This window comes from Stylophora pistillata, chromosome 1 (assembly GCF_964205215.1).
Source record: "Stylophora pistillata chromosome 1, jaStyPist1.2, whole genome shotgun sequence".
NCBI classification, from domain to species: domain Eukaryota; kingdom Metazoa; phylum Cnidaria; class Anthozoa; order Scleractinia; family Pocilloporidae; genus Stylophora; species Stylophora pistillata.
Genome location: NC_142519.1, coordinates 50,633,298 through 50,660,429, shown reverse-complemented (window position 1 = coordinate 50,660,429; position 27,132 = coordinate 50,633,298). Strand labels below are relative to the sequence as shown.

The 27,132-nt window shown below is 38.6% G+C and overlaps 1 protein-coding gene and 3 pseudogenes across 2 annotated transcripts in view; 3 read left to right on the top strand and 1 right to left on the bottom strand.

Moving 5' to 3' along the window:
* Positions 1-27,132, top strand: part of LOC148742938 (delta-1-pyrroline-5-carboxylate synthase-like) — a 595,352-nt pseudogene that overhangs the window by 179,003 nt on the left and 389,217 nt on the right. The gene's annotated exons all lie outside the window — the stretch shown is intronic.
* Positions 2,180-4,370, top strand: LOC148742958 (uncharacterized). Its single transcript, XM_088760716.1, has 2 exons — positions 2,180-2,533; positions 2,670-4,370. Exons 1-2 carry the CDS (start codon positions 2,302-2,304, stop codon positions 3,050-3,052), a joined length of 615 nt encoding a protein of 204 aa, XP_088616842.1. The 5' UTR covers positions 2,180-2,301; the 3' UTR covers positions 3,053-4,370.
* Positions 14,477-16,975, bottom strand: LOC148742957 (uncharacterized; annotated as a pseudogene).
* LOC148742956 (adiponectin receptor protein 2-like) lies at positions 20,545-25,862 on the top strand (annotated as a pseudogene).

The following is a 27,132-nucleotide window of genomic DNA, read 5'->3' as shown; positions in this document are numbered from 1 at the left end:
GCTCCCCTTAAAGTAAATATCTAACTTGAAACTTACCCTCGACAACAAGACTAATGTGAATCCTCTTCAACTGACCATGTTCGTCCACCTCGCAGCTGTATTTTGTATTTCTTTCTTGTTCAGTAACTTTGATTCGGAGTCGTACACTAGTGCTGTTTTGTACAACAGTACCATTCATTCTCCAGACAATACGAGGAACCGGCCCACCTTCCGCCGGGCACCATAAAGATGAAGAATGGTTGAGCAGGACAAACTGAGTATTTGCGACTTCTTTTAGGCTTGTAGGAACTGAGCACAAACACGGCAAAACTAATGAGACATCGAAATCTGTACACCTAAAACTATATATCTTCATCTTCCTACACCGACAATCGAGTGTAAGACTCGGTGTCTAAAGTTAAGTACATCTACGCAAAATCGTTACTTGGGTAACATATCTATAACCTGTACGAAGGAAAGTAAGCACCCAAACATCATTCTTTATCTAGAAGCTGGATTAAGGTTTTCAAATTTGCGGATTTAAAGACCTGCGCATAAAAAATCCTCGCAGAATTTAATGGCGCGAAATTTATTACCACATAGAAAATCTAAAACACAGAAAAAAGTGATTTACATGTAATAACAACAACATTTATACAGGATATGTATCAACAAATATACAAATTATAAACTACTCTTTCTGTAATTAATTATACAAATAAGAAAACGAAAAAAATTAAACTTGAAAATTCTTACCTGTTTCATTCCTTACTTTTCCCTCATATCTTAAGTCCCATTGAAACCAATATCTATGCTGAGGTGAAAATCTTAACCACATGTGATTAACATGAAATCTTGTCCACTGGATCGCAGGGTAAAATAAGGAGTGTTCCTTCCACAAAATACACCCAGTAGATTGGCAGACTGATTATAACCATCACGGATCTCAAGATACTCCTCATCAGCACAAGGTGCTCCAGGCGAAAAAAAGGACTTATAGATGCTAATTCTTATTTTCACATATTGTCCGTACTCCCCTTGAAGGAGCTGAGTTCTATCAAAGTCTCGAATCATATATTGCCTGGTGTAAACCTCTGAGATTATTGCAACCCTGACTATTTATAAGAACATAGTTTCATGGAGTAAAAGTGATCACACTTTGTACATTAAATAATTAGCTAATGACTGTTTATCTCGTTTTCAAGCCTCTGTTATCGTGTACGCAAACGATAATGTAAACTCTTCATAAACTCTGAGAGTAACTTCATAGAGAAATTTTCTCTATACTTTTCTAATGCACCTGTAATATGGCAGGAATTTATTCTTCATAAATCAATGAGCAAGTCAAACTCCTACGTCAGTAATTAACAACTGTGTCTTCTGCAAGAAGCAAAGAACTGGAACGTTTAAGAGGTTGGTTTGAATCAGTTTTACAGACAATTCTCCCTTCGATGGACATATAGAGGCATGTTACCCTTACACGAGCCGTCTGAGCTGTTTTTAAGGGATCCACAACAGCTTGCATCCATTCTACGAGCATTGAGTCCAACTGTAGGGGATAAGAAAGATACACTGTAAGGTAAAGTGTTTTCAGTTTCAAATGAAATAAACTGCGTAATCAGGTTGTCGTAAATAATTGTAGCACTGCATTACGCTAACTTCAGTTGCCGCGAATAGTTTTCACTCGCGAGTAGCGAGTGTACCATGATTGGCAAATCGCCTTTAAAGTCATGTTACATAATTTCTTGTCACCGAACACGAGCAATAACTTGAAAAAAGAACACGAGCGCTTTTTTGGACACAAAACAATAACAAGAGCGCTTTTTTTGACAAAAAAAACCCAACAAACAAACAAACAAACAAAACAAACAAAACAAAACAAAAAGGCAAGTTAAATAGATAATATAATCTTACCAGTATGAAAATAAACACAACTGATGTCATGAAACCCGTTTTACAAAAATCGATAAAATTAATAATTAAGTTCACATGACCTCGATGCGAAATTAAAAGAAACCAAACAAACTGTTGTCACTTACAAAACCATAAACTTTACAAGTGACCCCAGGGCTCTGGGTGAATCTGAAGTGATTATTCAAGAAGCTCATAGTTAGTAGAGGGGACTGGTTAGGAGACCCAGCGAACTTCAAAGGGACATGCCTTTGTTAAAGTTTATTCGAGTCACGTTCTGATGAACGTGCACAGAATCGAAACATCTACAGAGCATTCACTGACAAATTTGAAGCATTGCAGAATACTTTCCAAGTTTCTATAGTTTTTAAGGCGTAAAAGTCACTTTTTGAGGACAGCTTACTTCATGTGATGCCAGGGGATAACTGTGTGGTGTTTGGATGCGGTTTATCCAGACGATCGAGAAGAATCAGCTTATGGAAGTTCCCTACAGCAAAGGACGAAGAGTCCAGAAAATGGCGGGAAGCCTGGCTTCACGAAATAACCAAAACGCGAGAAATGGATCTGAGCTTCAGAGCACAATCAAAGTACGACAGGGTTTATACATGCGAGAAGCATTTCAAACCCAAGGATGTGCAAATATGTAAGTATAAGCGTTATCTACCATAGTAACAGCTGAAGTAATGTTTGTTTAAAATCGAAAAGTTCAGCTCGATCGCGTCCTGCGTCTTATTCGTTCATGTTCGAGTCTTTGATAATAATCTTTGCTTCTTTTACAGTTCAATCGGCGAAAGTGACAAGAAAGAAGCCTAGATTTGGTGCATTGCCTATTCTTAATATGCTTCAAAGAAATCACGAATTGTTGACACCGACACCGCGACCAGCAAGAACGATCATGAAAGACCTAGACGCACACATCAACACAAGTTGCTATGAAACATTTTCCGAATTTTGTAAGCAGGCTACATGTCTGAAATCTTTAAATGAGTGGACCTCTAAGATGTCTCCCGATAAAGCGATATTCAAGAAGAAAGTTGAGCCCTATATTCTGCCTGAGTTCGAAGTAATTGTGGACGATAGCCTTCCTTTTACCGTGAAAGTGTTGAGATGTTACCTGGTTGAAGACCATCCACTGTACCTCAGATTTTGTCGCACCCTATGAAACGTAACTTTGTCAGCCCTGGTCAAAGAATTAAACGACTACAATTTCTGTAAAGGTGTTGATGCTTCTGAAATTACTATCAAACTGTATCACCATGTTATTCCTATAGATTCTACAAAGGAAGACGAGGGACGACAGCAGTTTGCACACAATTTCTCTCTGAACATCAGTTTGGATTTCGCCGCAATCGCTCGGCGGAATTAGCAGTAACTCTCTTTACAGACCTCATCCGGAAGGAAGCGGACGGAGGTAAAGCTACAGGAGCGATCTTCATTTACTTATCTAAAGCGTTTGACACCATCAGCCATTCCGTTTTGTTAGAAAAACTGTCTCGCTATGGAATACAGGATAATGAACTGAACTGGTTTACGGACTATTTATTCCTCCGAAACCAGATCGCTCAATTTAAGGGAGTATTGTCAGAACCTAACCCTGTTTTCACAAGTGTTCCCCAAGGAAGTATTCTCCGGCCGTTATTGTGTTTAGTTCATTTAAATCATGTCCACAAGCCGCTCCGTTATTGTAAGGTTATCACCTACGCAGATAACTCAGTAATTTTCGCATCCTCGAAAGACTTGGATATTATTCAACACAACCTCAGCGAAGACATCAGTAGCCCCGCCTCCTGGTTTCGAGATAACGAACTTATCATTAATCTCAAAAAAGGAAAAACTGAAGTAATGCTATTCGGAACAGCAAAAAGATTAAGTGGTTTTGATGGCAAAGAACTAAACCTCTCCGTAAATGGATCTCGCATCGACACGACTACAAATTAAAAGTACCTAGGTGTCTATCTGGACCCTACATTGAATCTTGACAAGCATTTCACAAAACGTACAAGAAATCTGCAGGAAGAGTGAATTTATTACGGCGAATCCGTTCTAACACTGACACCTTAAGCGCTGAACGAATCTACAGAGCAATGATAATGCCCATATCCACTTATTGCGGTCAAATTACGCTTGGTTGGTCAGAGACACGAAGGTGCCAAATAAGAAACCTAGAGCAACCTAGTCAAAGGATTATTCTGCAAAACTCAAAATGTCTAAACTGTGAACTCCGTCTACCCACAATTGAAAATGTTTTAAAGAAAAAGGCTCCTTTATTTGTTTTTGATTGCCTAAAAGGCAATGTTTGCAGTCCTTTCAAAGAATATTTTAAATTGTTAAACCACAATTTTAATACGAGGAACAGAGGGACCATCGTTGCTCTGCCGAAAGTGAGACTTGACTTTGCTCGGAAAAGTTTTTATTTTTTAGGAGCTTCAGCTTAAATTTTTTACCTTTAAAACTCAAGCAAATTAGCAGTTGGGTACCATTTAGGGAGTCTTTAGATCAATTTTTTGTTAGGGCATTTAGTTAGTTGTGTAGTCATTCTTATCTTATTCTTATATTTTTATCCCTATATTATGTTATGTAGACAGGACCCCATTGATAACAGTGCTTCTGCACTGAAGGGCTATCCTGTATAAATATTCGTTATTATTACTATTATTATTGTGAAGGTGTAGTCTGATCGTCCGGGTGAGTGTAGTCCTGAGAAGGACTGTTGTCGGTGGCAGTGACTGACGTTTCGACAACCTGTGCGGAAGTCATCATCAGAGTCAAGTAAATGATTGTTGTCAGTAGAATGTTCTTATTCCAGTTCGTGCGAAAATCCCGGAAATGATTACAAAATATTTTAGTTTTTACAAAGATGAGAGGTGAAAGTTTCAGGAATGCGATTAGTTCATAAAAGGTGTAATTTTGGCTCTTGAAGAATCCATGATCAGTTTAATCAAGTCATCATTTAATTTGTCATCAACCTCAATGTTTGATTTCAGTAGTTCTGCCCTCATTTCTTGAAGCTCATTTTTCAGCTGTGCACATTTTAATCTCTGGTTTTGCAATGTCAATTTTACTCTTTCAGGGTCTGTTTTGGATACAGGTGCTTTGACATACGCAGGTGTCTATTCTATTTGGCCTTCATGAAATTATTTGCTGAAGTCTGGTATTTAGAGCAAGCAGTATAAACGGAGTCATCTTTGTTACATATTGAAAAAAAAACATCCATCGGATCTCCAACTTCCCTTGTAATTTTTCACACGAACTGGAATAAGAACATTCTACTGACAACAATCATTCACTTGACTCTGATGATGACTTCCGCACAGGTTGTCGAAATGTCAGTCACTGCCACCGACAACAGTCCTTCTCAGGACTACACTCACCCGGACGATCAGACTACACCTTCACATGTTACCCCCGGGTTCAAACCATTTACTGCACTATTATTATTATTACAAGGGAAGTTGGAGATCCCATGGATGTTTTTTTTTAATATGTAACAAAGATGACTCCGTTTATACTGCTTGCACTAAATACCAGACTTCAGCAAATAATTTCATGAAGGCCAAATAGAATAGACACCTGCGTATGTCAAAGCACCTGTATCCAAAACAGACCCTGAAAGAGTAAAATTGACATTGCAAAACCAGAGATTAAAATGTGCACAGCTGGAAAATGAGCTTCAAGAAATGAGGACACAACTACTGAAATCAAACATTGAGGTTGATGACAAATTAAATGATGACTTGACTAAACTGATCATGGATTCTTCAAGAGCCAAAATTACACCTTTTATGAACTTATCGCATTCTTGAAACTTTCACCTCTCATCTTTGTAAAAACTAAAATATTTTTTAATCGTTGCCGGGATTTTCCGATGTTAAAATATCTTTAAAACTGACGTTTCGACCAGTTTTACTGGTCTTCTTCAGGTTGTTTAAAATGTTGTCAATATGGCGGATTGTTTAGTCTTTTAGCTTGGTGACCGCACATGTTGTCACTATGGCCGATTGTTTATTCTTTTAGCTTGGTGACTGCACATGTTGTCACTATGGCGGATTGTTTAGTCTTTTAGCTTGGTGACCGCACATGTTGTCACTATGGCGGATTGTTTAGTCTTTTAGCTTGGTGACCGCACATGTTGTCACTATGGCGGATTGTTTAGTCTTTTAGCTTGGTGACCGCACATGTTGTCACTATGGCGGATTGTTTATTCTTTTAGCTTGGTGACCGCACATGATTTCTTGGTCATTATACGACGTTTAAACGATGTCAAATTGCGCGGGAAATGTAGTCTGAGGTCTCTCAAGTATTTCTACTTTTGCAATAATTCACTGCCTATTACAGTCTTTTTTCTTGATCAAGGAATGAATTTAGTGGGGAGGAGCGTTGCGTGACGAGACTAAAACACGGCTGCGAGGGAGACTACCAGTCCCCTGGCACTTTGTTAAATCGAGGTTCCACTTAAGGTGTAATTAGGCTCAAATGAAAAATTGTAGAGGAAGCATGATCATTTTTTGGTCAGGTTGACCAAGGACAAGAATAAACAGAACAATATTGTAAGAGATAAACACAGATGATGTTGTCATTAGTAAATTTGGAAAGAAATTAGTAGAGGAACCAATTTTTTTAATTAATTCAGTGAGATGTTGCAGCTGAAACATACATGCGAGTCAGTAGACTAGTTGTTTAACACATGTCATGGTCTTTTAATTGTTTTCCACTGCTACATTTGAAAATCATTTATTTCAGCTGACTATACATGTATATGTCATCACCATTTTAGCAAGAGTTATTCGAGGCTTGATGCTCATGACTATGTTAAGTATTTCTACAGTTTTGAAAGGAAATTAACTAAAGAAATGATCATTGTGGAAGACACAGAAGGTGTCGTAAACATAACGCCTGTAAAGTAGAATGCGAGTCGAATGGTTAAAATTATTAAGCCATGTTTCCTCGTGGAAACCAAGAAAAAGATTAGCTTTAGTATTGTGGATTCTGCTAACAACTCAATTGATTTAAAACTCAATGAAGCTTTTTATATAAATAAGATCGAACCTGAACTTAACAAACAATTACAGCATTATAAGACTTTCCCATTGGTGTCACGTTGTAATTAGTACCCGCTTTTGTATTACGTCATAATGTAAATATTTTATTCATCTACTTGTCTGTTATACAATTACTCGCGTTCTGTTACTCATTGATTGAAGATGGCATAAGCATGCCGAAACATGTCTCTCAAAAAAGTTTTCCATCTCTTGCAATAATAATAATGCTAACAATGTTAATATAACAATAATTCAAAGGGGATAGCTCGAAAGACTCATGGTTACCAATCCCCTGGGCTCCAACATGCCTATGCTTCTTTTACCTCGCTTGTGAATTATGAATAATTGTCCTATTTTATTTTTTGAGGCTCTTTTTTTTTCTTCATGCGTAAAATGTATTCGGTCGTTCCGCGTCCCAACATATTCCGCAACTCCGCTGGTCCACCGTTCCATCGTTTCTCAGTTCCTCCCTTTCATCATTCTTTTGAAGAACTTAGCGTATCGTATTTCGCAGCTTACTCGCTTCGCAAATTTAGCAGCTCCGTTTCGGCTTCAGGTTACCGTGCAACTCCAGGGGTGTCTCGCGTGCCAGCGAAGTAGCGCGACAAGTTACAGAACATTTTTGAAATAGCATTAAAAAAAGTGTGGAGTGATCGTACAAAAATCGCTCTTGAAAAAAAAGTATCTAAATATAAATAAATTCGGAGACAATTTTTATTGCTTATATGTAAAACTAGCTACTGTCCAAATTTGAGAGCAATCGAACAAATTCCCTTTGACTTGTAGCTCTTAAAAGGTGGATTTAGAGGGCATGAAGGAAGGGAATAGTCAGAGCGAATAGAGGAATTGTGGGTTGTGTGTGCTTTTAAAGGCAGAAAATGGAGCTACGGTATTGGTAGGAGCATGGCAACGAGAAAAACATGAATAAATTAGTGGAATGAAAAGCGTTCGTTGATCCCTGTGGGATTTAGACTGCCGGTTTGAAAGACGAGCTTTTGTTCTAGATTTTTACGACTTTCCGTGCCACCTAAGTGCAAGGAAAGACCGCAGATTTCCATATGTTGCTTGGAATGATTAAGTAAATTAAAATGTCTAGCGACTGGTTTCGATGTGTCCTTGTCATTCCTTTCCACGTCTCGAAGGTGTTCTCGGAATCGGTCACCTAGTCTTCTGCCTGTTTCGCCAATGTATATCTTTTTGCAACAAGTGCAAGTTATGCAATAGATTGCATTGGCGGAGGTGCACGTGAAGTGATCGGTGATCTTAATGGATCGTTTAGGTCCCGATATATTATCAGTGTTGTGAATGAAAGGACACGTTCTGCATCGTGCACGAGCGCATTTAAAAGTGCCTGGTTGGTCATTAGTCTGAAAAAAACTTCTGACCAAAAAATTGCCTAGGTTTTTGTCGCGTTTTAATAAAATGAGAGGAGGCTGCGAAAAGATAGTGCTTGTCTCTGGATCGTTTTGAAGTAATCTAAAGTTTTTAAGAATGATGGATTTAACTGAGTGGTTGTGAGGGTGAAACGTGAGAGTGAATGGAATGGGGTCGGAATCTTCCTTATGCGACGTTTGTAGTGCTGAATGTCGATCAATGAGTTGAGCGCGGTGGTAACCCGCTTTAACGACGGAAACAGGGTAACCACGTTTATCGCAGAACTGGCACATTGAATCTGATTTGTGGTGGAAATCAGAGTCACCACTGCATAAACGACGGTCCTAGAAACTGAGAAAAAGGAATGGAATTCTTAACGTGAGATGGATGCGAAGACGAATATAACAAGTAATTACGCGAGTCTGTAGGTTTGTAATACACACTAGTGCATAAACCGTTACCTTCAATTGAAACATTGACGTCTAAAAAAGATAAAGAGTTGTCAGAAATTTCCCAAGTATATTTCAGAGCCGGGTGAAAAGAATTGACTGCGGTTATGAATTGAGTGAACTCCTCTCTGGTAGAGGAGGTAGCGCCGCCGGATACAGTCGTCGATGTAGCGACCGTAGAGCTCAGGTTTGGACCGGCTGTATTGGCAGTTGTATAGTAGTTTGTTCATACTCACAGGAATCGAATACCTGGCGCGATATCTTTAAATTGCTCGTTGCTCACTGTGCGGATTTTGTTGAAATAAAAGCTCCTGTAAACGACGATAGAATGAAAGGATAACTCGTTAATGACAAACATTAGAACATAAAGTTATATTAAAAAAAAACCAATATCAGTGCTTGTGAGAGAGCACGAGTAACACCAAATGAGCACGAGTGACCACAAATGACCACGAGTGAACCCCGAACGATCATGATTGACCACTAGTTACCATGAGTAACCACAAGTGACCGTGGTGACCACGAGTATCATGAGTAACTCCGAGTTACTATGAGCGACCACGAATGACCACTACCTGCCATTAGTGACTCGTGTGATCAAGAGAAACTAGTAAGCAGTAACTAGAGGAAGGAAGGAGTGGTGTCATCTTCCTGCTTCCCACCACACGAACCTTTTATCCGGTTTCAATCACTCGTCACCGTGACGAAGAGAAGAGTCTTCTCTGTCAACTTTGCATCTTTGCTTTTTTCGTTTGTTTTGCATCTTTTGCTTTTTTCGTTTGTTTTGTTTTTAACTTTTATTTTATATTTTAACGTATTTTTTGGTATTTATCGCTCGTTTTCTTCCTATTTATTTCCCTAACTTAATTTCTTCTGTCTGCCGGGATTCTGGACGGAAGCGGACTAATTGGGCAACAATTTTTGACAGCGAAGTAGCTCTGGGAAGTACGCTTTCAATGAAGGAAGTGGTACATTGTTTGCATATGTCAGTCTCCGTGAATGGTTTATCTACGTTGAAATCACAAGTTTTTGGATGAAGTCACCTGATGATAATGAGATTATGATGTCAGCCAAATATATATCTTCTTGCTCACTCTTGATTGTTAGTGTTCACTCGTGGTCATTTGCTGTCAATCGTGGTCACTCGTGTGTAACTTTTGACACAACCTACTCAAATGACGGAGATGCAGAACATACCGACGACTGCACTCTCACAAGACCCCAGTTTTGCAGTGCTTCATTAGCGTCGATTAAAAATGCTAATGAGAAACGGAGACTCACATAAGCTGCATGTTTGTTAAGTCTTTATAACTCCACGCTGTAGGTACTGAATATTGTTCTCATAAACAGCCCTTGAACGACAAAGAAGACAGATCATTATTACTTAAAGTACATAAAACTCTAGAAGCAAACTTCCATTGCTAAAAAACCTTCTAATAGCTTTATCAACTCTTCCGCGTCTTATTGTAAAAAAATATCTTTATGAATTATGTGACACCAAAAGGAGATTGAAAATACCTCACTGCTTGGGACTACTTAAAAAAATTAGGTAATGGCAGTTAGCGGTTGCCTCGCTTAATCCGAGTATGAGTACGCGCTGATTCATATATGGGAAAGAATTGCTACGTCCTTTTAATAATTGTCTTTTTTTTCTGTCATGTGACATCATGCCAATGAGATCAGAGTTGGCAGTTGCTATCTTGGATGTAATAGCAACTTCAAACTCGAGCAACGTCATACGTGACTCTGGTAACCTCCAAGCTTAAGGTGTCTAACTCTAAGCCAGCCAAGGCACAATGGTTTGAGTAATTCAACGAAACCTTAAGCAGAACAAGGGTGAAGGAATAAGTCACTTTTTGTGTCACGCCACAGATACAATTTAACTTATAATTTAGAATTACTTATTCCCCAAGTATATGTTCTTCTTTTTTTTCGCAATCCCACATCCCCTAACAGAATATTTAAAATAACCAAATAATACGACAGCCGCTAATGAACATTGATTACAGATGATCAGATATCTCGCGTAAGGTCAAGAATTTTTACTAGTGCAGTTAGGTATAGTTTCCGTCCGCCATCTCGTTCAAATAAAATTGTTGGGTTTACTTACTGAGCTGGTCTTTCAGTTTGGACAAGCCTTGGAACTGATCCGGTGACAGGGTTACGAGGCTGTTTTTCTCCATGTATCTACGCGATAAATGAAATGCACGAGACGCACTGTACCACTATTTAACAGTAAAGATAATTTTATATAATTGCTTGGGCTTAGAAACGTTCATTGTCGGGTCTGGCTAAGATCATTCGTATCAGTTTAATCACCTCATATAAACGTTCTTCTTTAAATTATTCGTGCCTTGTTCTTCAGCAAACTGTTTCACTGCTCATCAAAGCTGTCCAAAACTTCATTAAAAGCATCCCTAGTCTGCTTTCGCCGGGACGAGAACATTTTGATCACACCACACTTGCACTGATTGTTCTGACCGCCGGTTACAATGGCTTAACGACGGTATGTACTGGGGTGTACATCATCATAATTATTATTAAAAAATATTGAAAGAGGGAGCCCAGTTCGCCATAGCGGTTTTCAGTGAGGCCCTCAAAATTAGCAACGTATGAAATAAGTAATCACATAATTGATAAGTAAAAGCTCACAGTGGAAATTATGTAATATTTAGAATATGACATGAACAGAAAATAATAAAATCGATGAGCAAGAGATGACACACTAGCGCCGATGTAAACTAGCTGTGCCTAGTCAAATTTAGAACATAGCTAGCAGAGCCGCGCAATCAAATTCAATATACGTAAGCGTGCTCAAAATCCCGATAGTGCACGCTGATAGCGTCAGCAAATCGCTTCGCAAGAATTTTTTTTTCCGCGCGAGAGGTCATTGTTAGCGCGGGGAAAAATAATATATTTCGCGACAATAATGGATACAAACATTTGTAACTCTTTCGAGGTTATTTCGATGTGTTTCACTTGGAAAATGCTGGCGAACTATTCAGGGACTATATCACTACGAACGGCGCGTTAAAGTAAGGAGAAAGAAAGAGAAATTAACCGTCACGCGCTCACGTTCTCGAGAAAACCTAAAGTTTGGTTATTTCAGGTTGTTGTTTTTGCCGAGAACGGCAAAGAAATGTACCAGAATTTTAAACGGACGTGCAGGGCGATTGTTTTTGCTCATTAAGCCTATTGTTTCCTGCCGTTCTCGTTGCCGTCGCCGTCGTCGTTGCTAAAGCTTCCTAATTATTAATGGCTGACACCGAGGTGGTAAAAATCTCAAAATGCGAGTGAAGACAGAGCCTAACTTAACTTAATCAGTTAATTTCCAGGAAGCTATTCATAATCAGAGTAAGGAAAAAATCGAGGAGCCTACAAGTATTCTACACAGAGAAAAACGTTTCCAGCCGTTACTAATATTCACCTGAATGATTCACTTAGTGAAGCACTGATCAAAGAATAATCGATTTACGTAGGTAGTACATACAAAATGTCCCAAAACGTTTCTTCCTACTGAAACTTCACCTTCACCGATTGAAGACATAAGGCCACTTCTTGCCTTCTTTGTATCTGTATACTCAGCTTAACGAAGTAAATTTAGATAAGAGCCATAATTGGGACAGAGACGGAAACGCCCAGTCAGGCCCTTGGGATATGTGAATTTCACTTAAGTTATTTAGACCCTTGCATTTATCGGAAGTTGGTTTTCCGAGAGGTCCGCAGACTTTAATCGGTGACGTCAAGAGTCATCCAAGAAAAGATGTGAGAAAAAAATGGCGTCGCGCGTGGAGGTGAGATTTATCGATGAGAGCGATTTTCTTATCCACGGGAAAGGTTTTTAAGATGATGCCGATAATCTATATTGAGAGGTTGATACCACGATTTCCTTGGAGTAGAATGATTCGCTCGATGAAATATCAGACTTTGAGGAGGAACTGAGGTCCGGCGCGGACAGCGATGCTGATAGCGAACTTTCAACTTCAACAAGCGCTACGCACGATAACAGCGACGACAGTGATTTCGGTGCAGGACCTTTGGCACCAAATAAAGGTGGAAGAAAGAAACCTGAAGCGAAAAGCCAGCAGAGAGCGGGGAATATTAATCGTCGCGCAAAAAAGTCGAGGGAGCCGAAAGTCGTTCTCAGTACTAGTGAAGCACGACCAGTAATTCCAACAAAAACAAAAACACTAAAAATTATCAAGCAAATCGCGGCGGGAATCAAAAAAAGAAAGCAACAAAGACGCTGAAAAAAAAGGAACTAGACGAAGTTATAATGAAACTAGAGGGTAAACGTCCCATGTGCTTGAATTTCTTATTGGAACAGCTTTGTAAACAACCAGTCGTGAAACATTTGGAAACGCATCGAAAGCTTATCGAGGAAACACTCGAGGCTCGCTACAACGAGCTGCGAAATCTGGTGAATCACATGTTTTCGGTTTACATGGAACATGTATCTGCAGTTGCAGAGGAAGAAAAGAAAGACCGCAAACTTCATCTGACATTGCGCTGGATGAACACTCTAACAAGCTATTTGGAAGGTTCATCTAAAAATTCAGAGGTATGTGCTCCAGTGTTTACCGACTTGTCCATTAACCATTCACCGCTACAATTCGGGCCGTGACAGGAATTGTGCACTCTCTTGTTTACGACTTCGCCCAGTCCCAATCGTACAATCTTGCTAAGCCTGTAGATCAGGTTCAGCAGAGCATTTTACCAGAGGATAATGTTACTTTGTACAAAATATCAGGGGCAGCTCTCTGTCAAATGATTACACTAAGAAAAGATACCCTATCAGCAAAGAAAGGCAAGAGAAAGGTCACTTCGCAAAGCAGGATTGACATGGAGCTTGAACTGGATATTTTGGAGAAACTTAAAGAATCTGACAAAAACAGTCTTTCTCAGGCTCTAAAACTGCTTGATGAGAGTAATTTGACTTTTGTGAAGAAGCATTTTCTTAACTTTGTTAGGGATGCTGATTTGACAATCACAGAATACGTGAATGAGAGGAAACTAAACAAGCACAAAACAATTTTTTGGAAGTAGTTCACTTTAATGTGTATAATGATGAGCAATTGTTAAAATCTTTCAAATGGTCAATAGGAAAATGTGGAGCATTAACTACAACTTATCCTTTTTCTGTAATTAATAAGATATACCGTGATATACTTCACAAACTACGTAACACAAGAACAAAAGAGTTCTTCAGAGGAAAATTTGAGGAGTTGGCCAAATCTGGTAAAGTTGTTGAAGCTGGTCAGTCACTGAGAGACAACCTAAAGACATTTAGTATTACTAAAAAAAGGTAGACTCTATTAATTTTCATGTAAGAAGTATGGAACTCAGAGACATTATGTGATCACACAGGTCAGGACAAAACATACTTTAAGGTTAGAGAAATTTTGAGGGCTACAGAAAACAAACTTATAAGGGAAGCCTGGCCCTAATTTCTAACCCCAAAAACATTTACGCACTTTACTTCAGTTTTTAAGGTAAGTATCTCTAGTAAAACTTAATTTTCTTTCAGTCAGTTCAGTTATGTGATGCTCCCGATCTGCATGTGTGATCTACATTGAAAAATTCCCTTCTTTAACACCTGTCACATTCTACCCAGCCACCAGGGGCTACAATTAGCCTGTATGAGCTGTGGCATACCTGTGAAAAAATTCTCTTTTTGCAAGACAAGTCATACAGCAAAAATGCTGTATGACTTGCCTTGCAAGCAATACATGACCCTTAAAAACTCTTATATGTTAAGTTTAATGTACTGTTATCCCCATTCACTAAAGTCAAAGAACTTGGATTAACTTTTATGGCAAAAGGCCTACGTGCAATCATAAGAAACAAATGTAAGAGTGCACAAGCCTAGATTTTCATTGAAGAATTTTTGCATCACCCCTGAGTACCAATTTACAATATCACGACAGCTACCCTGTCCATGGGGTACATAGCCTACCATGGCTCCACGCTGGCCATGGGAATGGGAATCTACAATTGCAATGGCTTCTGTCTCCCAAATTAGAACTGCCACAGTGCGGAGGCTAGAGATCATAACAGCCACTTGCTTCTGTTGCCGGCTTGCCCTTGCTTGCAAAGTGGTTATCAGAGGTGAAAAATCTCCTGATTGCGAATCAAACCCAATGGCTTGATCATAAAATGAAAATCATCTCCACAGCCCTCCACAGCATCTTCTATGTCAAGATTTCTAGCCTCTCCATCAAACAGCAGATCATGCAGAGCATTTCCTTCAAACATTGCCTGAGCCAGTACTTCAAACCACTGACTTAGTAGGGTGCTTGCAGTTAACTCTGGCAGACCATGTTTGCCAAACTGAAAGCCAAACAGCGAGGCAATAAGGGTACTTGCATTACTTCCTTGACAGCCACCAACAGTTGACTGGCTCAGGTTACCATAAAGGGAAAACTGCTTTTAAACTAGTGATGCCAAAAGGATCGTACACCAGACGAACTGAGTAAGATGAAATAAGGTGAAATAAGGACCAATAACATGAACCTTTGACGTTTAATCTCTCCACAAAAATTGAAGGATATATAAGATTTTCTGTAGATCATAGTCCCCTCCAACACTGATATACACATCATGTAGCCAAGGCAATTCCTCTGGACTCATAGCATAGCCCCTAATGGTCCCATTCATGCATTGAATTCCAAACAATTTTTGACTGCACCTTTGTTTCAAGTAAAGTAAATGCTTCCAGGTAAAATCAACTAAATTAATTATTGCAACATTGTTGAAGTAACTGTTAAACTGCTTGCACTAAAGATGATTGCACTAAAGCAATGACTTAATTTGTTGTTCTGTCCTGTGTTTAACTTTTGCCAATTTGGACATCCAGAAATTCATAGTTTTAATTTTCTGCACTTACTTAGCTGGCCTTTACAAGTGTAAAGATTTTCTACTGCATAAAACTTTTCTTTCAATAAAGCCTGATATAATTATAAGAAAGAACAAAAGAAAAAGACCCAGAAATACATGAACCAGCAGCTATATTTGTTAATTTATTTATTTTTATATTAAGACTTTATTATGGTTGCTTTTACTAGCCTTTGTCTCATCAAAAACCAGGACACCAATGCCCAATGGTCTTTTCTTTCTAGTATCAATCTGTATTTTGGTGAAATTTTCATATTCTTGCCTTTGATGAGCAATGTAGTCTTCATGGATCCAAGGCCCATCAGCATTTTTGCTAATGATACGTTGAAGATAATTGGTGCACGGTACTTGCAGGATGCCTAGGTCTCGAACAGCACGAAATGCTGCTGGACTTCTGGCATAGATAGCATGAGCTATTAAATAAAAGAAGTGAAATTACATAAAATCATTTATGTACAGTACATTACATTGTATAAAACACAAATTATATGGTCTCTTTTTCCCTTTTAAATGTAAATCAAGAAATAGACCAAGAGTTTTTTCTGTGTTTATGACACATTGTCAAGCAATTTTTTTTGGTTGTTTTTGTTCTGATATTTGGACTATTGTATACAGGGCAACCCTATACTAGGACATTCATGCCTTTGATGCATGTTTCTGGAAAAATTTCTCTGGAAAAGCATATGAAAATTAATTAAATAAAAAGCTTATCAACTCTTATCGTTGCAGACGACCACTTATTACTTTGTCTTCCAGTTTCTAGAAGAAAGAGAAAGAAATGACTCGATGGGGACTGACATAAACAGAAAAAAAATTATTTATGCACATGGCCGACATGTAAATAACCGGATAGCGAACGAATATTATTTTCCTAAAATCGAAAAAGAACACTCTGCTTTAGACAGATACATTTATTTATTGTCAATCTTCATTCATCGTGCATAGTCTATATAGATATAGTTAAGGCAAAAGGAAACGCAGCGAGCTCTGATGAGCGTTTTTCAAGGTTCCGACCAATGGTTTCAATTTAAAAGGGTGGCATAATGAGTATCACTTGTTAATTAACTGGTATCAAAGAGTATTTTTCACTGATTGTACACTTGTACATGTGCGTTGATTTGTCTTACAAACTACCTGCTTTACTACCACACTTTGTTTTTAAAATAGTATGAAAGAAATACGACTCTTTGAGTATCATACCGTAACTCTGGTGAAATATGGTAATGAATGATGTTTACTTTGTGTTTTTGAAAAAAGGAAACTTAAACTTCTTGACTTACCATTCTTGGCCTGGTCCTTGAAAAATGATTCCTTCTCCATATGCCACATTTCACGGATAACCGCTCCAGTACCGGGCTTGTGATTGTCAGCCTCTTCCACTACTTTCGCTAAACCTTCTTGTCCTTCATTGCACTATTCAATTGACTGAACTAGTTTCACCAGCTCGCTATTCTGTTGTTGGTTGACTGTCACAGATGTTCTACTGATCATTCGCTCCGCAATTCTTATCAAATTCTTTCGCTCTTTTCGAACGTTCTCATGCCTCAATATTTGGCTTCCGGGCTCAAGCAGGACAATCTAACTTTGGACGACGCCTGCTGTCTTTCATTGCGCTCTTCTTCTAGCAAGCTCGTTCTTCTGTCACGAACAACAAGCATTTGTTTCCTCGCAAGTCTACACTCGCTGCGTATGTCGCACATTTCGTCGGCCAAATCCAGCTTCCTCGGTTTGTGACACAACTTGCACTTTCTAGCACTTATGTGTCTCCAGGGCCAAAGCTCTTCTTTCACGTTTGATGGTTGAATGCGAATATCCGCGAAGATTGCATCGTAGTCTGAAATTCCAGGGCACATAACAAAACCTGAATGCGGTCGAAAAACCTCAATCACTCGCTCCACAGACAATCGATCGTTCAAGTCAACTTGACCCTCGTCGACAGTTTTATGGTTGAATACCTGTATTTTATAATGCCCTGATGGACAGAAAAGTAATCTTACTGGATGGTACGTGCCAAGTTTTTCACTGAAGGTCCTCTCCTTGCGAGGATAGACGCTGAGAGCTGCACTTTGGTGATGGCCGGATATCGCTTCCATTTCACAGTGCAGCGAAGCGTCAAGTTGATAGACTTCTTCCTCCAGCTTTTTTAATATCTGCACTTCTTTGGAGGTCCTGAGTTCCCGAAGATACTGCTCTTGGGATAATTCCTTGGCTTTCTTCTGTTTCTTTTCAAGAAGACCTTTTAAAGCTTTAACCGCGAGACGCGGACTTCTTCTCACGGCTTTCCCGCCGAAGGAAACAGAATTGGAGTCTTCTTCGGAAGACAAAACCTCGCTTATCTTGCGCTTACGAGTAGGACCGCTTTCTGCAACTTCTTTTTGTGGAACGCACTCACCAGGCCCTTCAATAGACTCATCCGGTATATTTATGCCGAAATCCAGACGCCTGTAAATCGCGGTCGAGTACAAGGTCATGTTGAATATTCAACAGTCGCCATTACAACGCATATTATAATTACAAGGGCCTGGAGCGCTTCAATTAAGATGTGCGGACGTCCCAGGAATTAGACTTCCGTTTAATTGTAACTCTAAAAATAACTTTAGTGAAATTCACATATCCCGGCCACGCCCTCAGATTCGCTCTCTTTCCCAATTATTGACTCTTGATTTAGAGAAACATAAACCTGGAGTCAAAGTAATGTTTTCGAAAACAAAACTCGGGTGATGACTGCTCCTGCATGAGCTCAATACACGCTGGGGAGGGTCAAGTTCAAAGCTGGATATGAAAGCAAGAAATATTAATAAAACAAAATTAGTTGACACTTAAGTCAGGCAAAATATATAAACACGTGCATTGGAAGACAATATTCTCGTCAAAATGAAATAATCCAGGCGATATTTGGATCAGTTAAATTTTCTATCAAATATATTTTACTAATGTCCAACCAGGAGAAGAAGTTTAGTCGTTTTCGGGCCGGGATACCTCGAGACCAGGCTTCTGTTCTAAATTGATTACAATTGTGAAGCCTTTGAGATATAAATGACTTTCAATTCTCATGCAGATAAATCCCAAAATTAGAAAGTGTGAAGTTTGAGAACTCGGAAAGAGTCCGATTATAATGCAGCTGACTGCAACAGCAACTCGCGGAGCGAGCTTACTGTGCGCGCGCAATACGTGCATGGCTGTTATTTGATGCTGTCCCGACCTGAAGGGACTCACTAAACCTGCACTGGGTTTGCTAGGCCAATAAGGCTATTTGGTCTTAACTGGATTCTCGACTTCGTTGATGAATCGATTCTAACATTATACCGATCATCCCACTTCACCAAGAAGCAAACTGAAATCTCTGGAACGCCGATTGAATGGTGGAGAAATACAATGAACTGACTAGAAAAAGTGGGCCTTTAGTGTTTGACATGGAATATTCAAATTTTTCTGCGAAGGATTGTTGATGTAATTAAGGTGGTTCTTCATGTTGCTTTGGGAACCAGCTCCTGTGAAACCACAAAGGGAACTGTTAATGTTTCGTAAGGTGGTACTGAACTGGATATTAATGTTTTTCTTTTCTTTTGGGGGAAATTAAAAGAAAGATATTTTGGAAATATCAAAATACGAGAAAGTGGTGGACTGCTTTCTCTTCTCTTTTTCGCAAAATTTTTATTGCAGGGTTGGGAAAAAAATATGCACAAAATAAGGAGGATTTTAATCGGGTGGTTAGTCTGTGGTAATGAAACGCAGGTTCACTTACACCAAACTGTATCGCCACACTGTTTGTGTATTTTTCCTCAATAACCCAAAAGGGAAGCTTAAATTTAATAATTTCTTATTACAGCCAAGCGATAAGTAAGGGTATCTAATAAAAACTAAGGATATGTGCAAAGTTATTACCTTTCTGAAGTTGTTAGAGTCCGTGAAAGATTTGTCCGGATTTGAAGCGTAAGTTTTGTTTTCAAAGCCTTGAAAACCATAAGAATGAAAATATCCGTACCACTTAGTAATGCGCTTGAATGATTTATTAAACATTGTCTATGGTTCTGAAAAGATTAAGACTCCGGTGAGACCGGGCTCTCTTTCTGTTGTCGGTCAACAGTCATAAGTGATGAAACCAAGTAAGGAAATCAACATAAACTTAAGGTCTTAATGCTCGGAAAATATTTTTATCCTTCAGTTGCTCAAATGAAAGGGTAAGGAGCAATATAATCCTTACAAATTTGAACCGCAGTACAGACAAGCATCAGTGAACTGAGGCGACAAACTGCTAACTAAAGGTAATTCAACTACACACGGAAAGATAATAGGGAGAATTTTTACATCCGGGTTGATGGTTTGGTCAATTAATTGACAGCTTGAGGATAATCTTTGTCACAACACTGAATGGTTTTATAAATCGAATTGTACTTGTTTTGCAACACATTTCTGAGTCGTTCAAATAACTGAGCCTTACACTTTCTCTTGAGACTTCACTTTTATGCCAAACGCTGATACATTAAATTAAGAGAGAAAAGTTTACATCTTTAAGCTGAAGTTAATTTTATAGCGTCATTAGAGACAATATTTTCTATGGAGTCAATCATTAGCATTGTTGAGATAACGTGATTTCAACTGTGCGTTTCCGTTTGATAAGCTAATTCAAGAAATCATTGTTTTAGAATTAAGGACAGGTTTGAATTACTGGGTAAAAGAATAGCACATAGAATCGCAATTTGCATAAACGCACGCGAGAAGCTGATGAATACGATGACCTATAGTCAGTACTGTTTAGATTTCTTAAAACGGCGTTGTAGGTATTCATTTGATGTTTGCCTACTGGGCAGGATTAAGTTTTCTCTGTTGGATCGTACTCATTTACGAGCTCAAAGGAGGCTTATATTGTTGAAAAAACATGACTGGTACTCCTCAAAGACACGAAAGAAAGCAAAACGCTGCAAAAGAAAATTCACAAGAGACTAGGAATGGTGTTGCAGAGGAAGAAATCATTTCGCCAGGAGTCAGAGTTGGTATCTCATAATGATAAACACCTTCTGTCCCATTCTGAATTACCAGACTGGCCTTGCGGAAATTAATTTTCATCCAGTTTCCACAGACCACCTATGCCATGTTTTAGATACTGCTTTAAGAGTATCTTTAAACTTCATAGTGAAACGGGTAATATTTGGACTTATTTTATTGGTTTTATTGTGTCTGTGTGTATTACATCATACATGCTTGTGCGACCCGTCACTGTCGCTAATCCATTCCCTGGAGACTGGCACGAGATACTTGTCTTTAGCTACTTCTTTGTCGGCGCAATCTTGTGTTTGGGAGTTTCCTGGAGTTTTCACACTGTTTACTGCCATTCAAAGACGGTCTCCAAGATCATATTTCGAAGGTAAGGTTGCCTGTATTTCTGTAACTTAACATGTCATATTTTTCCACGCTGAGGAATGGCGCAGTCACTCGGAGGCTTGAACTGGGTTCATTCGTAAATCTTGTCTTAATGGAGTTTCGATTATATCGCTTCTTTAATAAAACGAACGTTAAAGGAAATGAGCGAAAAAAAAAAGCCAGCGTACAATAAAGTTATTCACATAATTGTTATATTATTCAACCACCCTTTCGGCTCGGTCAGTCAGTCAATCAATCTCCGTCTGACAGCAGTCATTCAATCAGTTAACGAATCGGTCAAACAATCTCGTTTTCAGTCGGTCGGTGAGTCAGTCAGTAACATAGTCAGTCAGTCAGTCAGTCAGTCAATCAGTCAGTCAACCACCAATCAGTCAGTCAGTCAGTCGGTCAATCAGTCAGTCAGTCAGTAGGTCAGTCAGTCAGTCTTAAAAGTCAGTCAGCTCTTTAGTCAGTAAGCAAGTCATACTATCATTTACTCAGCTTTTCAGCCAGGTGATCATTTAGCAGGCTACATAGTCAACCCGCAGTTTGACTGGTCTACAAATCAGTTGTTAGTTAGTTACCCTGTCCAGCTAGTGAGCCATTTCCTCCCTTAGTTTCTACGAGAAAGTCTAAGATGATGTACTTACGAAATTACATATATGCATACATACATTTCATTGAACACATCCCGGTCTGGGGCTTTTCAGTGAACAATTATATAATTTACATACTTGGTACTATACATACAAAACTAACTAATAACCCGTTATATACAACATAAATTACTTATAACTTAGAAATAGAATGCTTATTCAGATAAAGAGTCATTCAGGAGATACCTTTTCAAAGCTCTCTTAAAAGATTAAAGGCTCCCTTAAAAGAAGCTGGTTTTTCATATAGTTTCAATCTTGGGTCAAGTTTATTCCAGATGGCTACACTTCTATAATAAAAGTTCCTCTGACCTATTGTAGTTTTAAAAAGGGGAATGTTGAGTTGTTGAAAGTTCCTCGTTGTACGCCCAGATACGCTGCCTCTTGTTACAAGCTCGGATTTCCAAAATTCAAGCGCTTGATCCGTTATACATTTAAATGATAAGGTAGCATCACGATAGTACAGGATGGTTTTTACCGGTAGCCAGCGTAGATTCCTTAATGTGGAAGAAATATGGTCATACTTCTTTACATTGAAAATAATTCGGGCGGCAAAATTTTGAACATATTGTAGCTTATGAACATTACAAGCTGATGTGAACGACCATACTGACGAACAGCAGTACATCTTACTAAAAACAACTGCGTTAATTATAGTTTCAAGCAGATCTTTGTTAAAAGCGAATCTAATGCGGCTTAGTTGGGATAGTTTGCAAGATGAGACAGTTGCAGAGATATGATTATCAAAGGATAGTGTGGGATCGAAAGTAACACCAAGGTCTGTGACTGTTTGAGCTGGGATGATTTCCTTTCCAAGAAGGGACAATTTAAAGTCTGGTACTTTAAGAGACATTCTTCGACTACCAAAGACCATCAGTTTAGTCCTCTCAGGATTAAGCATTAAGAAATTGTCGAAACACCAATCGCGTATCCGTTGCAGAGCAGAGTTCACTCTTTCTGTAGCTTGAATAGAATCATTCGCACTAAAGGATAATAGAAGCTTTGTGTCATCCACATAGCATACAGTTGAACCATCCTGACAGATGTTTGGCAGGTTGTTTAGATAAATGTTAATGATAAATAATAATGCTCCTAGTACACTCCCTTGCGGTACACCACTGACTACTGGTAATCTATCAGATAATACAGATTTGATGCGGACTGCTTGTCTTCTTTGAGAAAGACAGCTTTCGACCATTGAAGTGCAGAAGATGATAAACCAATATCCTTTAGTTTCTTTAGAAGAATCACGTGGTTGATAGTGTCAAAGGCTTTACTCATATCAAGATATACGATTGCAGTGATTTTTTTCTGGTCGATAGCGCGAGGAATAAAATCAGTAGTAGAGATCAGTGCTGTTTCAGTTGAATGCCATCTTTTGTTGCCGCTTTGTTTCGCTGATATTCTTTGATTAGTTGTTAAATATGAAGACAGCTGATTTAATGCCGCTCTTTCGCATATCTTAGAGAGTATTGGGAGCAGCGATATTGGTCTATAGTTGTTAGCTTCTTCGCGATCTCCATTCTTGAGAATTGGCTAGACTTCGGAAATTTTCCAAGAAGCTGGAAAAACACCACTTTCAAGAGAGGCATTAATGATGGAGGTGATACAAGGAGCGATGGTCTGCGGCAAACTCTCTTTAATTACACGAGGTGGTACTTTGTCAATTCCTGGAGCTTTGTTGTTAGGTATTGAATTAACAATGTCTGTAACCTGAGAGCATTCCACCTTGGTGAAAGAGAACTGTTCTGAAGTTGGATAGTTTCTCCGAATGAGGGTGTCCGGAGCGGGCGCGTAATTAAATTTGTTAGCGAGAAGTTGATTTTTTTCTATCGTAGATTTCACAACCGAGTTAAAGAACTTGTTAAATTCGTTTGCTACGATTTGATCATCTTTAGTAAAACTCTTGACATTTATGGGCTGTTTTGGAATACATGACCTGATTGTTTTCCAAATGCTTCTTGTGTTGTTGGAATTCTGTCTTATTTGTTTTTCAACGAATTCCCTCTGTCCGACCCGTATTTGTGCGAGCCGTATATAAATTCGTTTGATCAAATTTTGATGTGCTTTGTTCCATTTGATTTTCAAGGCTCCATTACGCAGGGAGAGCAATATTCATCATGGGATCATTTCTACCTCCGTTATATTATGGTTTCTACCATTCAAGAGTTTTGAAGAGTGTATACATGTCAATGATCTGTTCTCTTGGTGTGATCTGCATCATTGTTTCCGTATGGGACAAATTCAGCGCGCTCCATTACCGAATATTTAGAGCAGGTAAATTTGTCGTTCAAAACTCAATTAATATAGCAGTTTTCAATTGAGTGTCCAAAAACAAAAGGATAAATGATAATAATCACAGCGACCAATTAAAACAAAGGTTTACATTATCAGTGGCCAATAAGAGTTCAAAGTAAATACCCACAAACTGCTTAAAGCGCGGGAAAACGCCGCGTTTGTTTTAGTTTTCCATCTGATTGGATGAAGATTGAATAAAGCTATCAGGTCTTATCAATATAGACTGGTTGGCTATGCGACTGGTGCCTAATGTTCCACATTGCGGCAAGCTATTTCTTTTTTTTTTTTTACAAAACATATAAACTAATGAGATTCTTTCGAAAATCACTTTTAATTGGCAAACTTATTGTATTTATTTTAAAAGAGAGTGTCGCAGCGACGGTAATATATAACAAAAATGATGATACATTCATAAAATATTTCTGGAGGCGCATGCGCATGTGATTGAGCACAGATACAGTGCCTGAAAAACAGCGAATAGAGCCTTAGTCATGCGCACTAGGTATGTACAACAGCGAATAGAGCCTCTCTTCTATGTAGGACTTGATCTTTCTCTGAAAATGAAACCTGCATTGAAAATCTTTGATATACAATAGAGCCTCTTCTATGTATGACTTTATCTTTCTCTGAAAATGAAACCTGTATTGAAAATCTTTGATATACAATAGAACCTCTTCTATGTATGACTTGATCTTTCTCTGAAAATGAAACCTGCATTGAAAATCTTTGATATACAGTAGAGCCTCTTTTATGTATGACTTGATCTTTCTCTGAAAATGAAACCTGCATTGAAAATCTTTGATATACAATGTTATGGAAACTAGAACTAGAAAGAAAAAAGTGTCCTTTGGCTCTTTTATACTATTATTTCATACTCATTCTCACTTCAGTTTCAAATAAAACCATAATTTTGTATGCACCAGCAAGTACTCAATTACTGTTTTCGAAGATTTATTCCCGATTCTTATTCATATCTCTTTACAATAAAATGACAATCTGCATCACTGGAGAGCTCATCTCAGAAAGAATATTCCGCCAATTTGTTAAGCTGGGTGCGCGCTAGTCATGCGCACTAGGTATGTAGAATGGAAACATAATGTGATTTCGCATGAAATTTTCGTTTCAGGTATAATGCTCTGATTTGGCTACTGTGGATTTATTCCTGTAATACATCTCATATGTTTGTATGGAGTAACTTTAGCGTACCGGCAAGCTGCGGGCGCCTGGGTCGCTCTGATGTGTCTATTCTACACTGCAAGTGCCGTTACGTATGCCACTCGAATTCCTGAGAGATTTTTTCCCGGCAAGTGTGACATCTGGGTAAGCAAGCCTTTACGGCTCTTATCATCAGTTTTGTGAAATGTTTTTGGGCTCTTTATCTTTCGTCAGGTTTAACTCAAACCACGCACTGGAAGTTCGGTTGCTAAACATCACCAAGAAATCATATCTGTATTAGAATTATGTCTAATAATTCTTCTAAGATAGATAGTTTAGATAATTCACGGAAGTCCTGCCCTTATGGCTTTAAGTCTACCTATTAATTCTTTAAATTCATTTTTATTGACTTACGCTCGAAATGTAAGCTTTAAAAACAATGACTAATTCACATAATCAACTCAGCAGACCAAATCAAATCTTGTAATACCTCCTACCAATGCAGCGCCACAGTTTCTTTAGAAACCGTTACTCCTCTACTTTATATTCAGTTTCCGAGCCGCCAGATCTTCCATTTGCTTGTCCTGACGGCAGCGTTTATTCATTTGTAAGGAATTTGTCAAATGGCACAGTACAGATTTGAAAAGGGACCTTCATGCGAAAGTTGAACTTTGTCAGAATCATTTTTTCCATTCAGAAGTGCACATATCTTGCTATGAGAGGACACGTATGAGTACTAGAGTGCCTTGTTGTCGAGAACACGTACGAGTACTAGGGTGCCTTGTTGTTTGAAGAGGAGGTCTGGGTCATAGTCGTAGAACGTCGCCTATAGGTCTCACCAAACCGTTTTCACGCTTAGCGAGCGCAAATACATTTTGAGCTCATTTAAGAGCAAATCAATGAAAAAGCGTTTGAGTGAAAAGTTCCAGTAACTATTAACATCAGGGAAGACACTGCACAACTCAGTTTGAAGCGATGCGTGCGAAAGAACAGCTTAAATAGAGAGTCGAGTTCAATTTTTGCATCTAAGTATTATTAATATAGTGTGAAGAGGATACAAAGGCGATTTTGTATAACGCCACTATGGGGGCGTTACGCTTACGCATTTCTCATGCGCAGGATCCTGAAGACTTTCGCACTTGTATATATCTTCTTTCCCAATTGCTGGACTTCTCTGCTAAACTGATTTTACAATCGCCTAAGATACGTGGGGTAACATGTTGAAGTTGCTCTGGCTATTTATAGAGTATTATTCATTCATTTTTCGAAGATTTGCGACAATTTCACATTGAATTCTTATTATGATAAAGTAATCAAGCGAAGCTTTATTTTGAGCGAGTCTGTAGATCCTCGTAACGTTTTTGTATTTTAACTGGTCACTGTGGAGGTGGAACACATATGAAGCAGGTCTATTTGATATCAATTTTATTGAATCTGTTTACATTGCTATTTAGAACTATACTTTTTAAGGTGAAGAATGTCTTTCTTCACATTTAGTTTACCTTTATCCACCTATACGCACACACCGGAATAAGAGAATGACAAGTTAAGCGTAACTCACGGTAAATCAAGGATGGCGGAGCCGAAGCGATGGGGCTCCGACTGTAACCTCCCCAATAACATGCAAAAATATGGTAAATTTTAGGGGAAAATTGCCACCATATCTCTAGGCTGCGTCCACTTGCACCTGTTCAATACTTTCTGCAGATGAGAAATCAAAATTTTTTGTACTGTTGTCCGTTTATGTACAACGCTGTGGTAGAAATGCAATGTTTTAGTGTAGTGCATTGGTTTATTGCGCACGGACTCAAAATGTATTCGTTTTGGTACATTTCGTTCTGGACACATGTTGGGTGTGTGCGTAGTTTGGCCCTCTATAAACTACTCATCCCTTGATCTCTTTTGATAACTTCCCAAAAAGTAAACGATCTGTACACGAATTATTTAAATAATATTTTGCTTTCCTTATTGGTATGATCTGATTTTTAATAAAAAGATTAATTGCAAGATGTTTGCGAA